General features: G+C 45.7%; 1 protein-coding gene and 1 pseudogene across 1 annotated transcript; one reads left to right on the top strand and one right to left on the bottom strand.

Annotated features, from left to right (window-relative positions):
• Positions 1–17,407, bottom strand: part of LOC104733419 — a 24,189-nt pseudogene extending 6,782 nt beyond the window's left edge.
• Positions 17,439–18,137, top strand: LOC104733418. Its single transcript, XM_010452996.2, has 3 exons — positions 17,439–17,595; positions 17,682–17,720; positions 17,811–18,137. The coding sequence occupies exons 1-3, from the start codon at positions 17,458–17,460 to the stop codon at positions 17,901–17,903; spliced, it is 270 nt and encodes an 89-aa protein (XP_010451298.1). The 5' UTR covers positions 17,439–17,457; the 3' UTR covers positions 17,904–18,137.

Here is an 18,137-nt window from a genome sequence, read left to right as displayed (position 1 = left end):
GAAAAGTTCGTCGCCAAGTGTGAAAAATGCCAGCGACACGCCCCCATTATTCATCAGCCGACTGAACTCCTACGAGCCGGAGTAGCTCCTTACCCCTTCATGCGCTGGGCGATGGACATCATTGGTCCATTGCCAACTTCCAGACAAAAGCGATATATACTCGTCCTCACTAATTATTTCACCAAATGGGTCGAGGCCGAGTCTTACGCAAATATCAAAGCCAGGGACGTCTAACTCTTCGTCTGGAAATACATAATTTGTCGCCACGGTCTCCCGTATGAAATAGTCACTGGCAATGGATCGCAGTTCATCTCCCTGCAATTCGAAAATTTTTGTGCAAGATGGCGAATCAAACTAAGCAAGTCGACGCCGAGGTATCCACAAGGAAACGGCCAGGCCAAAGCTACCAACAAAACCATACTCGATGGCCTTAAGAAAAGGCTAGACGCCAAGAAGGGTGCATGGGCCAACGAGCTCGACGGAGTACTTTGGTCCTACCGAACAACCCCAAGAACGTCCACTAACCAAACCCCATTCTCCTTAGCCTACGGGATGGAAGCAATGGCACCAGCTGAGGTTGGCAGTTCGAGCCTCCGACGAACGATGCTCGTTCAAAACACCGCGCTAAACAGTCAGATGCTCATAGATAGACTCGACGAGTTGGAGGAAGAACGAGACAAGGCACTCCTACGAATTCAGAATTATCAACTCGCCGCAGCCAAGTATTACAACAAGAAAGTCCACAATCGGCATTTCGACGAAGGGGATCTCGTCCTCCGTAAAGTTTTTGAAAATACTGCCGAACCGGACACCGGAAAAATGGGGGCCAATTGGGAAGGTCCATATCTAGTATCCAAGGTCGTCCATCCCGGCGTATACGAACTCTTAACAATGGGCGGCGAACTAGTGCCGAGGTCTTGGAATTCAATGCATCTCAAGCGCTACTACTACTAAAAAAAAAAAACAACGAGCTCGGCTACATCCAGCTCGTCCTTTTTATAATTTGAATAAACATGTAAATGTGAACTACGATCGGCTTGATCCCTCCTGATCGGAGGGTACGTAGGCAGTCCTGTTTTACAAGACACAGCCGCCAATAATATAAAATTTCTTTCTCATAAGAATGAGTCGTCGTTTGCAAGTTATATTAGTCGTTATCCTGGCCCGGTAATGACCCGACGTTCCGACGTATTATTTTAAGCCGAGTCGCAACTCGCACAAAAGGGTAAGCCGACTATTAACAGTCGTCCCTGGTTATATAAAGCCGAGTCCAACTTGCACAAACGGGTAAATCGACTGTCCTGAGTCGTACCTAGTTAAAGCCGAGTGATAACTCGCATAGAAGAGATAAGCCGACCACCACGAGTCGCACTTTCAAAAAAAATAGCACTTCAAACTCTAAAAAAAAAAAAATTATATTATTCAGTAAGGGGAAGTACAACAGTCTGATGCGGGTGCCGACCCTATTACGACACATAAAAACAAAAAAAAAAAAGGGAAAAATGAGTCATTCAACTCCGAGATCGGTGTTGGAAGGCTCATTAAACTCCAGACCGCCAATTACGGTCTGCCAATGACGGCACGATTCCTTTACGTCTTTCAACAGGTCCATCGGAATAGTCGCGCCTCGTCCAATCATATCCTTGAAGTATGCACGAATCCCCTCGACGCGATTAACCTCACTAAAGTAGTGACTTGTGCTCTCCAGCTGCGTGATGTAACGACGAAGCACGTCGATACGAGCTCGGCAGGCCTCGATCTCCTCCCGTTCTTCAAACGGCCTTCGACCAAAGGAATCAAGGTCACCTTGCTCGAGTGTAGGAATCACCACTTCTGCAAAAAAGTCTTCGTGCCAGGTACGCTCGTCCAGCAACCGATCCCATCTCCACTTTGGGACGAAAAACCTTTCGTCATTCAGCACTTCAAGACATTCCACTGTCCCGTCCACACGACAGAAGTCGTAATAACGTTCGAACGAACGACGGGTAGCGATGATGTAAGCTCTTAGCCGCTGGATGCGAGCGTTATAGTAGTTGAGTTCCGACTGTATCACCTCGTCGGACCTAACACCAAGCTGTTCCCGCGCCCTGCGCAACCACGCCGCTCTAGTTGTCACTGGCATTGGAATGACTTTCTCTTCCCTACAAAAGCAAAACACTCATCAAGAAGACAAAACTGGAGCAAGAGGCAGAAACTATTTACAGAACGAAAAACACGAGTCCCAACAGGCGCAAGTTCCAAAAAAGAGGTATTTAATGAACAGACGCAAGTTTTTAAGAAAAAACAGAGAAGGCATTCAATGACCGATAAGCAGCGTTTAAAACGAGGGGGCATTAAATGAAACCCTCAATAAATGCCCCAAGGATGAGCGTGAGTTTTTCAAGGGAGCCGACCCCTAAACACGGCGCATAAAAGTACGTGGGAGCCAACCCCAAAAATACGGCAAACAAAAGGTAGTACGAGGGAGCCGACCCTCAACACGGCGACAACAGAAGAATCACAAGACTAAGCCAGCAACCGGAGACTCGTGCCCGGGAGTTGACGGACGTGGTAATCCTTCGGCATGATGGTCCGTAACTTGCTCCTCGACTCCATCAGAAGGGTGGTCGTTGACTTGCACCTCAGCTCCATCAGAAGGACGATCGTCGACCTTCTCCTGCTCGTCCAGTTCTTCACCCCCAATCTCCCCACTCTCCGACCCGTCGTCCCCCCCCCCTCGTCATTACAAACCTCGGTATTCCCGCTGATTGGGGTAGCGATCCAAGTCGGAATTGGGGGAAGAGGCCCGGCAAAAATCTGAGACATGTCGAAGTCAGCTTCGGTAATATCCGGCAGATCGAATTTTTCAACCTCGCCCTTCAGTTGGTTCCTCACGGCCATAAATTGGTCCTTAATCCCCTCATCGAGTAAGGAAATCTGACCCTCGGCGACGAGCGTTTCGAGCATCTGGACGTTCCCAACGGCTTGGTTATATTCAAGGAACTTCTCCCGCGATGCTTCAACCGCTTCGGCGTAGCTTTTGTGCTTCGATAAGAGCCTCTGCACGCGACCAGCCACCTCGTGAAAAGCATTGATTCGCTCGTGGTGCCCATACTCGTCACGCCGATCCCTAAGCCTCCTCGTCTCCGAGTTAAGGGTGAGCTTCAGACCGTTACAGGCAACTTCAGACTCCTCAAGCTCCGTCGGAAGAGAGTCTCGCTCTGTGATCAGCCCGCTCCGGTGATGTTCGAGTTTGGCCACAAGGTCGCTAAGTCTCTGGTTGGACCGCACCGCCTCCCCCAATTGCGCCTCGAGGCGCTCGATCCTCTCACTCGATACCCCAGAACGCTCACCTTCCAAGTTCCGAACACGACGCTCATAGCGAGAAGCCATACGATTGATACGTGCAATAAACTATCAAAAAAGAAAGGGAATGAAAACCATAAAAAGAGATGAAATAAATAAAGGAAGATTTAAAAAGCAAGTTGGTTTAACCGACAAACCTCAAAGGACGCTTGAGCAACGTCGGCTACCGCGTCGGCCTCTTTCATCTTCTTAACAGCAGGAAGACAACCTTCACCAAAGTGGACGAGCCCCAGAGGTCTGCGAGTCATCCGGAAAAGGACGAGCCCCAGAGGAATGAGCAAAATTCCAGCTAAAGTCGGTCAACTTAGACTTCTTTGGTGGGGCAGACTGCTCTTATTCAGGGCCATCCTTCCTCTTCTACGAATTTTTCGGCACCTCGGCGATGCGACCAGGAGTCCCGTCCACCTTCCTCCTTGGAAGTGTCTCCTCAGGACCAATGTGGCGATTCAGTGGAAGGGATCTTGGACGCATCCTCGAAGGGTCGTCCACAACTTGACGAGGGGAAGGAGGAACCCTTTTTGACGAACCAGAGCTTGGGGGATTGGCACCCGGACGAGCATCCTGACGGGGAGCGGAACGAGGCAACGGCTCTGGAGCTCGGCGGTAGCGAGCGGATGCGTTAGGGACGTTCAAGTTCAACTTTCCCATAATCTCGGCTAAAAAAAAAAGGAAGAGACGGCGTCAGAACAAAGCTCGAAGCATGTATACGTATACATACGGATTTAAAAGAGTACCTCTTTGTCTTCGGCTAGAAATTGGCCTTCTCGAACGATCTCTCCTACCTTCAGTGCCCGGCCAAACGTAAGGACAGTGGAGCCTAATCGCGTCTATCTCGGCTTGAAACGAAGAAGGGTATGGAAGCAAACACCATGGAACAACAACTAAAAAAAAAAAGAAGAGAAAGGTGTTAAGCAAAACTAGAGGACACCGCAAACAAAAGATAATTAGGCAGGAAAGGTCGGCTACCGGGTGAAGGGTTCCACCCAGAAAACCAAGGGATGGAAGGATCCTCCATAACCCCCACGACAACTTCTAGATAGAAGTACGAGCCTTTCCAATTATATGTTTTGCCCTTGGCACCCTCGACGAGCGTCGTCTTCTTTGCCGACGCCAGATAATAAAGCCCGGGAGTTTTATTCCGATTCGACGGATTCAGACACGTCAGCTCCTCCAAGNTGGCTTGAAATGAAGAAGGGTATGGAAGCAAACACCTTGGAACAACAACTAAAAAAAAAAAAAAAAAAAANAAGAGAAAGGTGTTAAGCAAAACCAGAGGACACCACAAACAAAAGATAATTAGGCAGGAATGGTCGGCTACCGGGTGAAGGGTTCCACCCAGAAAACCAAGGAATGGAAGGATCCTCCATAACCCCCGCGGCAACTTTTAGATAGAAGTACGAGCCTTTCCAATTATATGTTTTGCCCTTGGCACCCTCGACGAGCATCGTCTTCTTTGCCGACGCCAGATAATAAAGCCCGGGAGTTTTATTCCGATTCGACGGATTCAGACACGTCAGCTCCTCCAAGTGATCACAACTGAGCGTGACTCCCGCAGCCTCGGCCATGATCGAAAGACCGATGGCATTTCGGAAGGTCGCCGGGGCGAATTGAGAAATAGCCGCCTTACGATGAGCAAAATACGTCATCAAAAAGGACGGAAGAGGGAAAGTAAGTCTGCACTCGGTGAAGTATTTTTCTGAGAGACAAATAAAGCCGGAAGGAGCATCCCAGGGACGCTGAAATGAAGCCGGAATCAAAATCTTCGGGTTAGTGTTTAGCTTCCCGATACGAACCGCGTCAATTGCCGCGTCAATTTTCAACGACGACGGAGGCATGTGATTGAAAAGATTTACTGTGGGCAAAGGGACGTCATCCAAATTAGGAAAAGACGGGTCATCGATTAATGGCTCGTCGATCAAGGAGGGAATCTTGCAAGGGAGCCCCGACGAACTAGGGACTGCCGACCCAGGAGCAAGACGACGCCTAATCTCTTCGAATCGAGCCATGTCTGAATTCGTCGAAGACGAATCAGAAGAACTCAGCGAACAAGTCCGCCGACGAACAAATCTAGTGGAGTCGCCAGATTCTGAAGTCGTAGCTCGTCGAAGGAGACTCCCGGCAGAAGGGTTAGACGACGAGGGTCGAGGGGAATTCATAACGAAGGGCACGACACACAAGAGCAAAATAACGACGAGATGAGGAGAAGAGAGAATACCTGAGCGATGAAAGCACCAACGAACTCGAGAAGATGAGAATGAGAGAAGCGGAAGGAAGGTATTTATAGGAGAATAAAGGAGAATCAGGGAACGTAATCATTACAGCACGCGCCCAATGACGATACAACTTCCGGACTTCACGCGCGTCAAAGCGCCGCATACGGTGATTCGACCCAAGAAACCATTCCTTCACGCGCGACCTTTCGTTTGCCCAATCAAAGAAGCGACCTTTCATCTTCCCACGCGCGGTCCTTTGCCTGAAGATTACGAACCAGAGGCGAAGGGGGGACTACTGTTGGGGGTAGATCCCACCCCAACAAAAGGCCTGGCCCAGCAAAAGGCCCAAAATAGGCCTCTCAAGGAAGGAGGGGTATAATGGTCTTTTGCTGGACGAACCGACACGATTCCCTATAAATGCAGGCGTACGGCCTTTGAAAAAGAGGATGGGAAAAAAGGCAAGAGAAGTAGTACAGCAAGTACAAGAGCCCCAGCTCGTCCAAGCAGAAGTCAACGGTTTTAGAATCAATCGCTCGAAGAATCGACGAGATAACAGCTCGTCTATTATCCTCGTCCACGTTTGTAGCTCGTTTACGTCGTGTTGTAACCCGTCTTTTGTGTCTCGGCACCAATATAATAAAAGAGAACTTCGACCCTCCTTTGACCGAACTAAACATACTAATTGTGACTGATCCTGACATCAACACTAACATTGGCCCTTTCTAACATGAATGAAAAATAAGTGAGTTGCAAGGAAAACAAATTACCTTCTTTGCATCTTGTGTCCTCAGTAGTGGAACAGAGTATGTGACTGAGAAAGCCTTACCCAAACCAACAGCTTTTATGAACTTTAATTCACTTGTTCTACCAAGTACAAGAAGTTTGCTCCCCTATCAACCAAAAAAAAAACATTAACCAAATTAGAGATATTATGTGAAAATTACTTAAAAATTTGTAACCCGGAAACAAACCTCCGGGGGAAGCTGATTGAGAAAGATAAGCAATGTTTGAAAAATCGTGTTTGAAAACCGTGGTCCAATTTCTGAGTATTCCAACAACCTACAAATGTTAGCAAAGTAGGCATAAATAAGAATTCATGAAACCAATCAAGTAATGGAAGGAAAGAAAGAGTAAAGATGTATGCACGACCTTTCAATATTGTCAAGGATAACAATGCTCGATGGTGATTTGTATGCATCCTCAAAGACCTGTTCATTCACACACCAAAACAAGAGTTAATAGACAATCAGAGCACAAAATAAAGAAGTAGCGCAAGATTTTTTAAGCTAGGACCTTAGCAATGCGAGCTGATTTTGTGCTCTACTGAAGACCAGCCATTGTCTCTGCAGACACCTGTCCAAGTGGTGAAATAAAATTATCAAACAAAAAAAAGAGGCAACAACTTATAAAGGGTCCAAAGTTACAAACCATGCACAATGAAAGAAAAGAGTGGCACTTACTATTTTAACATATGGGAAGTTACTGTCCATGCCAACGGTGGCTTCTAACGCAGTTTTCCCACTGGCCAAAGAAGCTTAGATATTGGAAAACGCTGGAAACAACACACCAAAACATAGATAACGTTTGTTTATCTTCTTTTAAAATAATGTGTGTAAGGTACGTTCCACTAGGTCCCTCAAGAAGGCAAGTGAGTGGAGGACTTGTTTCGATGACAACTTGGTCAACAAGAAACATGACTCTTTCGTAGATGAGGTTTTGCCGATCACCACAGTCCACAAATCCCTTGGGTCTATAAAAAGAAAATATTATACCAGCATTAGAACTTTTCCTTCAAGTAAGAGCATTAATTACTCAGATCAACTGATTCAACCAAATGTACCGGCAGTTTTGAAGGTCCCTTGAAGAGGCTCCAAATGCAGGCTTTACTTCACGTAATGCTTGAAGAAAATCCTCCATTGTAACTTTGATATTCTCTTCATCCACTGGTTTTGTAAGATCCTCCATGCTCAGATGTCTGTTCAAAGCATATGATGTTGCACTTTTCACAACACCTTCTAGCTCAGCACCACTGTAGTTCTTCGTCTGAGCAGCTTTTCAATTAAAAAATATTGGAAAAATCATGTTAACAGTCTAGCAAGTCTTGACGATCATAAAAAAATTTGAACAAGGTATAATCGATGAAGCATACCAAGTGATACGTTTTGGATGTTATTCTCAAGAACAGACAAAACGAAAAAGTAACAAGCTCTTTATTAGAATGAGACAACGGTAACAATGAGAGAATTTGGAGTCTCTCCCCTCCCCTTACAATGTTTCCCAAAGACAAGATGTCCTTCCCTCAACCCTCACCTACTACATAAGTACTACCCTTGATTCCCTGACCCTACTTCTCAGACCGTTACAGCTAAGAACAGTAAGATAGTGATGTTTATTCCTTACTAAGCTACTAGACCCTTCTTCAAGGCCCATTATTCTACTGGATCCATCCTCTAGAGCTATTAGCCACTTGGGCTTTTCTTCCTTCTCTGATAGCGGTAAAGTACAGGGGGATGTTTAACCTCAAATGTATCATTACCCCCGCCTTTAAAATTCACCTTGTCCTCAAGGTGAAAATCTGGAAACTGCCCCTTCATGGTGCTGACCCATTCCCAGGAACATTCAAACTCTGGTAAGCCTTTCCATTTGATCAACACTTCATCTTGTTTAGACACCGGATTCGTACAAGTGCCCAGCACTGCCTCTGGTTCCGCTTCAAGCACCCCCTCCTCTGTCAGCTGCGTCGGGATAGATGCGGCCACGATCTGATCCCCTACTGCACGTTTCAGCTGCGACACGTGAAAGGTGGGGTGTACCCTGGCCTCCGCGGGTAGCTTGAGACGATAGGCCACCTTCCCTACTCGAGCCTCCACTGGGTAGGGTCCATAGAAACGTGCCGCTAGCTTCTCATTGATTCTCCGAGCTAATGATCTACGCCGGAAAGGACGCATTTTGAGATAAACCGACTCCCCCACTTCGAACTCGACCTCTCTGCGATTTGCATCTGCTCGTGTTTTCATCCTCTGTTGCGCTTTGTGAAGATGCTCCCGAATCAGTCCCAATACAGCTTCCCTTTCCTTGAGCTGAGTCTCCAATTCCGCATTCGAGGTAGAACCATTCTCATATTTGATCAGAGATGGTGGTTCACGCCCATAGACTGCCTGAAACGGCGTCATCCGAATGGCTGAGTGGTAAGAAGAGTTATAGAACAACTCAGCCCAAGGAAGGAACCTTGACCACGTTCGTGGTTGTTCTCCAGCCAGACAACGCAGATAGGTCTCCAAACTTCTGTTGGTGACTTCAGTTTGTCCATCGGACTGAGGGTGATATGCCGTGCTAAAACAGAGATTCGTACCCGCCAAACGAAACAGCTCCTTCCAGAACTGACTGGTAAAGACCTTGTCTCGGTCCGAGACGATGGTCCTAGGGAACCCGTGCAGCCTCACAATTTCCTGAATGAAGAGATTAGCGACGTCGGTGGCCGTAAAGGGATGTTTGATGAGCAGGAAGTGGGCGAATTTGGACAGACGATCGACTACCACCACGATGGCGTTGTTACCTCCTGACTTGGGGAGCCCCTCCACAAAGTCCATCGAGATGTCTTCCCAAATCTTCTCAGGAACTGGTAAAGGTTGCAACAAGCCTCCGGGAGCCAAAGTAGAATACTTATAGCGTTGGCAAACCAAGCACGCGGCTACATGCCTCCGGATATCTGTCATCATACCATCCCAAAAGAACAGTTCCCCGATCCTCTTCTGGGTTTTCAGAACACCCCCATGACCACCAAGTTTCCCTTCGTGAAACTCCCTCATAATCAGGCCAGTTATCGCGGATCCGCTGGGTATCACCAACTTGCCTTGCCTTAGTAACCGTCCGTTGATCAAGGAGAAATCAGGGTGGGAGCTGACGTCTTGTCGCAGGTCCCTGATGATGTTCTGAAGTTTCGGATCCCTATCGACCTCTGCATAGATTTCTTCTAATTGAATAGCTGCAGGCACTGAGATGGCAAACAACGAGGGTATCACTTCCTTGCGAGAGAGGGCATCGGCAGCCTTGTTCTCCAAACCTGGTTTATACTGAATATCAAAGTCAAATCCCAACAGTCTGGTGAGCCACCTTTGATACTCCATGTTTATCTCTCGCTGCTCCAGTAAGAACTTCAAACTCTTTTGATCTGTTCTCACCACGAACCTTCTTCCCAAGAGGTAGTGACGCCACTTTTGTATGGCTAGAACTATCGCCATGAGTTCTCTTTCGTAAATGGATTTGAGCCGCTGCCTATCGGACAAGACTTGACTGTAGTACGCCACTGGTCTTTCTTTTAGCATCAACACTGCTCCCAACCCAAACCCTGAGGCATCCGACTCTACGATAAATACCTCTGAGAAATCTGGCAGTGCAAGTACGGGAACGGTTGTCATCGCAGTTCTAAGCTTCTCAAAGGCTGTTTCACTCTTCTTGCCCCATTCAAATTGATCCTTCCGCAACAAGTCCGTGAGTGGTTTAGCTATCTCGCCATAACCCTGCACGAATTTCCGGTAATATCCGGTTAACCCTAGGAACCCTCGTAACGCTTTGATATTAGTTGGAGGTTTCCAGTCCACCATCGCCTGTATCTTGCTAGGATCTGCAGACACACCCTCCGCGGAAATAATATGCCCAAGATAGGCGATTTTTGATGTACCAAACTGGCACTTCTTCAGGTTAGCGTAGAGTTGATGTTGCTGTAGCAGCCTTAGGACTTCTCGGAGGTGATCTCGATGCTCCTCCAGTGATTGACTGTACACCAAGATATCGTCGAAAAACACTAAGACGAACTTGCGGAGGAGTGGGCGGAAGACTTCATTCATTAAGGACTGAAAAGTGGCAGGAGCGTTTGTCAGACCAAACGACATTACGAGGAACTCGTAATGACCGTCATGCGATCTGAAGGCTGTTTTTGGCACGTCCTCAGCCTTGACCAGAATCTGATGATAACCTGACCTCAAGTCAAGCTTGGAAAACACCTTTGCTCCATGGAGTTTGTCCAACAGCTGATCAATCATCGGTATGGGAAAGCTGTCGGGAACCGTAGCTTTGTTGAGAGAGCGATAGTCGACGCAGAACCTCCAGCTGCCGTCCTTCTTCTTGACCAAGAGTATCGGGCTGGAGAATGGACTGCTGCTCTCCCTGATAATCCCTGCAGCTAGCATCACGGCTATCTGTCTCTCGATTTCTTCTTTCTGGGCGTGTGGATACCTGAAGGGCCTCACACTCACAGGTTCACTACCTGGTTTGAGTATGATTGAGTGTTCTTTCACTCTTGAGGGAGGTAGTCCCTGTGGCTCAGAGAACACCCGAGAGTAGTCCTCCAATATTGACTGAAGGGTCTCGGGTATTAAACCCTCCCCTTCCTCTCCCGAATATTGCAGGTTGTTGCATTCCACATAGATCACCTCACCATCCTGTTGTATCGTCTTCCACATCGCCTTAAAGGAGATGGAGGCATTCGTAAGGCTGTGGTCTCCCCTGAGAGTAACCCATTCTCTTCCCACCATGAAGCTCATCCTCTGCTCGAGCCAATTTACCCTCATATCCCCCAACGTTTGTAGCCATTGCATGCCCAATATCACATTAGCCTCTCCCAAGTCCAGTGGTAAGAAGCTAGTGATCAAACTGTAACCTGGCAGTTGCAGCCGTACACATCGGCAAACCCCGCTCCCTCTTACCATAACCCCATTACCCATTCTCACCCCATATCCCGCAGTGCCTCTCGGAACTATTCCCAACCGTTGAGCCACAACCCTAGAGATGAAGTTGTGGGTAGCACCGCTGTCAATCATCACCACCACCTCTTCGCCTTGCACCCTTCCCCTTAACTTCATGGTCCGCGGGGAAGAGATTCCTGCCGCCGACTGTATCGACTGAGCCGCAAATTCCGGAACCTCTGCTTCGAGCTCCTCTTCTTCCTCGTTTCCGCACAGACCCTCGTCGTCCTCGGTAGCTACCAGGATCTGGAGCCCCTTGAACCGACATCGATGCCCCGCCTGATATTTCTCGTCGTACCGGAAGCAGAGCCCCTTAGCTCGTCGTTCGTTGGCCTCCGCGTCTGTCAACCTCCGGAATGGTGGTCGCTTCGAGTCGGAGGTTTTCGAATTAGGGATTGTGTTTTTTTCCCCATTTGAACGATACGTTGTCGTTTTGGTCTCATTTGCAACTAACTGCTTTTGAGATGCCAAACCCGTACCCGACTGGTAAGCCCCACGTGACGAGTGTTTGTCCCCATAGTTTCTTGTCGGAGTTCTGTTCGAGAGTTCCCACCTCGTCGGCGCCGGTGAATCTCCTTGACTCTCCCAGTCTTCGACCAACCTTGAGAGTTCCATCATCTTCTGCAGGGTTCTCGGTTCAAACATCTTAACCCCTTTTCTCACCTTAGGTTTTAACCCTATCATGAACGCCATTTCTAAAACTCTCTCTGAAACCTCTGGAGCGTTCGAAGCTAAAGCTATGAAATCCTTGCAGTACTGCCTTGTGGTCTCCTCCTGTCGGAGCAACAACAACCTTTCGCCGGCAGTCAAATCGTGAGTCGTTGCAAAGTTCTCAAGAACTCTGCTTTTCAGCTGCTCCCAGCTACGGAATGGGTTTCGGTCCTTCTCCCAACGGTACCACGAGAGAGCATCGCCCGAGAAACAGACTCGGACTGCTCGCAACTTCTCCTCCTCCGTGAACTCTTGTAGTTCGAAGTACTGCTCCACGCGAAGAACCCAGCTATCAGCCTCCTCTCCCTCGAACAGAGGAAGCTCGATCCGTGGTGCGAGTGGTTCTTTCTCTTCCATTGACGAGTTCCGTTTCAGCGTTTCTCCCACCTCCGTTGTGGGATTCTGCAGAGGACGCGGCTGTGTCTCCTCCCCAACGTGTTTCTCTACTCCGGAGATTTGAGATTCCTCCTCGGTCCCTTTGGAAGAACTCCACACCCTCCGGTCCTCCTCCGCCATCCGTCTTTCTAATCTCTCCAGAACATCCAACTTCCCCATCTGCTTCTCTAGAACGTCCAGCTTCCCCAGTTGTTTCTTCATGGCGCTGACGTCGGACTCCAAGCTCGACAGTTGTTGAACCTCCTTCTGGATGTTCTCCATAACTTTCTCCAACTCTTCCACCTTCTTGAGCGCCATCTTCTAGTTTCCCAAGAAAGAGTGCTCTGATACCAATTTGATACATTCAGTGGGCTTTGAGGATACAATCAGTGGGCTTTAAGGTCCAAGAGTTTCTTAGTAGTTGCTAAGCTTTATCAATTAACTAGGGTTGAGTCTAGGTAGTGTAAAGTAACTATGGTTTGGTTAGGGTTCTCATGAGTCTCCACTTATATAAGTTGTCTAAGAGAGTATGAGGGAATTATGGGGTATTTGGTGAGGTCTTTTAGGGGGAGTGGGAGGAGCTCCATTAACAAAATCCTCAGTTCCTTTGTAATTCCAGTTCTATAATCTATCAAATATATTTCTATAAGCAAATCGTATCAAATTGGTATCAGAGCAGTTCGACCCAATGGGAGATGGTGATGGTTCGGTGGAGGTTCCTGTTTATTATGGTGATGAAGATCCGGCGTTGTGGATTTCATGGGTTGAAGATTACTTCACGGACCATGGATTCACAGAAGAGACAAAGATATCCTTTGCATATGGATTTATGGAAGGTGTTGCTCTATTGTGGTTCCAGGAGTCACATGTTGCGTTTACAAGCTGGAATGAGATTAGGATCGGTCTGCTTCAACGATTCAGCAAAGGGAAAGAGAGCGTTGTGGCTGATCTAGCGCAGAGTGATGAGTTTGACTCTAAGATGAGCAGATGGACGAGCTGTTTGGACAAGCTAGAGAAATATCTCCTAGAGCCTGAGGAGTGTTTTGAAAAACCAAGTGCTGAAGAGAAGAAGAAGACTGCAGCAGCAGAAGTGGTGGTATCTCAAACAGTCGCAGAAGAAGAAGAAGAAGAAGATGCGTTGGTATCGTTGGCTAATATCTTCCAAAAAGAACAAATGGGTGTGCAAAAAGAGTCAGATTTTGAGAATAGTGAACCTGTCCGCCAAGTGTTCGATCAAATGCCTATGGGAAGACAAGGGAACACGAAGAAGAAAAAGAAGAAGAGATGGAAAACGGTTTCAACGATTGATGGGTCTGAAAGTGGTTTCAAACTCAAAGGAGATACAGGTCTTGTGAAGCTGTTGACAAAGAGGAAAGAAGAACACAAGAACTTCTATTTGCCGCAGGTGTTAGAGAGACAAATAAGCCACAAGGAGGAACAATCTGCTAAGCAAAAGAAGATAGATATCACAATGTCTCTAAACGCCCACCAAGTGTTCGAAAAAACGACCAAGGAGAAAAAGAGACAGAAAAAGAAGAAGAAACCATTTCGACTGCGTAAGGAGAACACCAGAGGTAAAACGAAGACAGAAGCAGCGAGCCCAGGAACCAAAGTGAGTAAAAACGGCCATCTAATGGTTCTTGAGAGGCCATGGAAAGGTCAAAGAGTGCTAAGAAGGAAAAATATGGTGAATGGGAAGTTTAGGAGGTGCAAGTTCAAACCAGGGAGCACAGACCAACTCAGATTTCAGTCCCCCATGAAGAACGATTTCAAAATTCAAATAATGAGGAGACTGAAAGGATGTGAAAGAGTGAAGTGTTGTGGTGTTGTGCTTGATAAGCTGCTACTGTGGGAAATTAAAGTGAAGAAAAAGAGGTCACGTTTTGGGAACAAAGTAAATGGTTACCTAGTGTGTAATGATAAGCTGCTTAGTAGAGATTGGAACAACCAGAGTCAACAAGTGTGCAGTACTATGCTGATAATGGGAGTTGAAACAGCTAAGGAGAAGAGGTACTGGACTGCTAGAAAAAGACGCAGATTTCGACATAAGCACAAGAAAAAGGTAATGCTAACTTTTCACACAAAGAGAGCTCTTGTTGAGCAGGTAATCATAATGAAGGAGAGGACATGGCAGAAGCTTGGCAGAAAATTTATGAAGCTTAACCATAGCTTCCAAGCATTGATCTATGTAAAGCTACTATGGCGATTCATCACAGCTAAAAGGAAGCAGTCATTGACAAGCGGAATGAGAGCTAAGTTTAGAAAGAAGCACCATGAAAGAGAGACCTATATGATGTATAAAGAAGTGCAAGGTGAGGGGTTCTATAAGACGGAGAATGGGATGCACCATAACTGTCATGTGATACGTATGATGTGGCTGCTAAAAGTTACACCGAAGGTTAATTTCTTTCTTTGTCCTAAGAAGATTCAATAGAAGAGATTTTTGTTTGATACAAAGATCAGATTGGTTACGAGTAAGGATGAAGGCTGCGGGGGTGTTGACAACATGAATCAATGGCCAATGCTAAGAATTGAGAAACTATTTGAGCCGGTCTTCAAAGCATTGGATGGGATACATGGTGTTAGCTTGGAAGTAGTTGCACTGGTTCTTACTGTTGGTTTCATGGGCGTGTTAAAAATGATGAGGGATCATTCTTCTTTGAACATTGCTGCTGAAATGGAAGTCTCAACAAAACATAACCAGACCGTAAGACTAGTTGGGATGGGTTATCATGCTGTGTATCTAATCACTATGGCCGAAAGGGATAAAGAAAAGAATGGAGAGGCTTTGGCAAATCTTCGTGATGAGGGAAAACCTTGGGAATTAGAGCTGTGGTTTCCACATGAAAAGTTGAGCCTTGAACAGTTTATCTTATTGTCTAGCTCAGTGTTGTCATTTGCAGAGCAGTATACACAGAGAGAAATTGAAGACACGCTGATATATGAGAGATGTCAGGGACAAGTAAGAGACAGAAGGCTGAAACAACTTAAGGGATATCTCCAAGTTGAATCAAAACTGCTTGTTGTGGCCAAGGACAATCTTAGGACAGGGCATGAAGAGTTTTTGGTGAAGTGGGACGTGCTGCCAGAATATGGATATCCTTGGGAGCTCAAAAGAGGAGTTGGCTAAACAGCTTGCTCATTTCAACCTTGAGGACAAGGTTGTTTTCAAAGGCAGGGGTAATGATACATTCAGTGGGCTTTGAGGATACAATCAGTGGGCTTTAAGGTCCAAGAGTTTCTTAGTAGTTGCTAAGCTTTATCAATTAACTAGGGTTGAGTCTAGGTAGTGTAAAGTAACTATGGTTTGGTTAGGGTTCTCATGAGTCTCCACTTATATAAGTTGTCTAAGAGAGTATGAGGGAATTATGGGGTATTTGGTGAGGTCTTTTAGGGGGAGTGGGAGGAGCTCCATTAACAAAATCCTCAGTTCCTTTGTAATTCCAGTTCTATAATCTATCAAATATATTTCTATAAGCAAATCGTATCAGTTGCTCTGATACCAATTTGATACGTTTTGGATGTTATTCTCAAGAACAGACAAAACGAAAAAGTAACAAGCTCTTTATTAGAATGAGACAACGGTAACAATGAGAGAATTTGGAGTCTCTCCCCTCCCCTTACAAGATGCCCTTCCCTCAACCCTCACCTACTACATAAGTACTACCCTTGATTCCCTGACCCTACTTCTCAGACCGTTACAGCTAATAACAGTAAAACAATGATGTTTATTCCTTACTAAGCTACTAGACCCTTCTTCAAGGCCCATTATTCTACTGGATCCATCCTCTAGAGCTATTAGCCACTTGGGCTTTTCTTCCTTCTCTGATAGCGGTAAAGTACAGGGGGATGTTTAACCTCAAATGTATCACCAAGCACTTGAAGATTGACATCAGGAGCAAGGAAAGAATTTTCCTTCATCATTTTCGTATGAATCTGAAGAATTTCTAAACGTCCAGCATCATCTGGAAGGCCAATCTCAATATGAACCTCTAACCTTCCAGGCCTGTAGGAATATGCAGAACTCAAAAAATTATTATCTATATGTCTACGAACTCAAATCTAAAGTTCATTTAAGCTAACACACAATTAGATTACAAATGAAATGACACTACTAATTAGCACAGGGGGAGGGGCCGAGAACCTTAAAAGAGCTTCATCAAGCATATCCTTCCGGTTTGTCATTCCAATAAGTAAAACATTGTTCAAGGCCTCCACACCATCTATCTGGAAAATAAAAATCTGAAAAGATAAAAAAAAAAAACAAGTCTATTTTTGGGCCAATAGCTTGATCGTTTGCAAACCTTTGTCAGGAGCTGGTTTACAATACTGTCATGGACACCTGTGCCATCCCTGCTTGATCCTCTTGACTGAAATTTTGCAATACATACAATTTATATAACTTAGTTTTAACTCATTTAGTCTACCAATTAACAATCATTGCTCAAAAAATTCGACGGTATATATGATTGTTCGCTGCACTGAAGCAACATTCTACTCTCCAAGATCAATAGGGAAGCACAAAACATGAGTGTGTTTTAAATGACCGCAGCTTTAATTAAGTCATGTACCTTACAAATAGCATCGATTTCATCGAGAATAATGACATGAAGCTCACTGTCATCACCTGAAAAGTTTAATAAGAGTGCCAAAATTAGCACACTTGCAAGAAAAGGATAACATAAAAGCACAAGTCAGATTCTTCCGCACCAAGGTTTTTCTGGTCATTCTCAGCATCAGCAAACAGGTCTCTTACGTTATTCTCTGTCTCACCCACAAACTTGCTTAGCACCTCAGGACCATTCACGATCTATATGATGTGAAGATAAGAGGGAAAGAAAAAAAGGAAGGATTTGACACATTTATACATTTGTGTTGAGAGGATCAGAAATAAACCTTTGGCTCCTTTCCATTAAGCGTTTTTCCAATTTGGCGTGCAATCAAGGTCTTGCCAGTACCAAGAGGTCCGAAAAGAAGCAGATGATGTGTATTACAGCTAACCCATCCATCAGTAGCATTAAAATTAAATACCTTCTCTTTTCAGTTTTCAGGTTTAAGTTTCCAAGTTAATGAATTGGTGTAATAGTAGTGTAATCTCTATAGGTGTAGGAGACTGCAGTGAAATATGCTACAAAGATCCTGTGGTAAAAGACCGACCATGGACTACAGTTATGGATCGTTCTCCTGGAGAGGCCAAATACTCTGAGGTATTCACACTCTTCTTAAAATAAACACTTTTCTTCAGTAAAGAGAAATAGACTGAACTTGTATTTACATTGTTTTAAAAATTCAGAATTGCTTTCACGCATGTGTTGCAGGCTGTGGTTACAAGGTTTGTTTCCTTGCTTCGGCCTTCAGTTTGATGTCTTTACAAAATTTCTTGTTCTTTGAACGTGTGTGGCTAATTTGTGTGATCGTGCAGTTTGATGTTGAAGCTGAGATAGTCAATAAGGTGAAACCAAAGAGAAAACCAATGCAGCCTTCTACTGAGGATGTTCCTGCAACTTCAGCTTGACATATCACATATCACCATCAAAGGCTAACAATTGAAACTCCTCAATTTTTGGTATTTAACAAGTGAGGGAGTATTAATGTTCAAGGTAGCCAACTCAAAGCAATTGGTCCATAATCCATTTTCTTGATCGCTTGTAATGGAGATTGTAGAGTGTATTAGTGGGACTCGTCCCGTGGATGTCCTTATGATTGTTTTTGGTCTCTAAGGCATATTAATGAAATAGAACATCACAAA

The sequence above is a fragment of the Camelina sativa genome, chromosome 12 (genome assembly GCF_000633955.1).
Source record: "Camelina sativa cultivar DH55 chromosome 12, Cs, whole genome shotgun sequence".
Lineage (NCBI taxonomy): Eukaryota > Viridiplantae > Streptophyta > Magnoliopsida > Brassicales > Brassicaceae > Camelina > Camelina sativa.
This window is presented reverse-complemented; position numbering and strand designations above follow the sequence as displayed.

What these genes read in the sequence shown, in the direction of transcription:
- LOC104733418 (XM_010452996.2), top strand. Translation starts at nt 17,458, where the DNA reads ATGAATTGGTGTAATAGTAGTGTAATCTCTATAGGTGTAGGAGACTGC. An exon ending in GAGAGGCCAAATACTCTGAG is followed by an intron (nt 17,596 to 17,681) that starts GTATTCACACTC and finishes TTAAAAATTCAG; the next exon opens with AATTGCTTTCACGCATGTGT. An exon ending in TTGCAGGCTGTGGTTACAAG is followed by an intron (nt 17,721 to 17,810) that starts GTTTGTTTCCTT and finishes GTGATCGTGCAG; the next exon opens with TTTGATGTTGAAGCTGAGAT.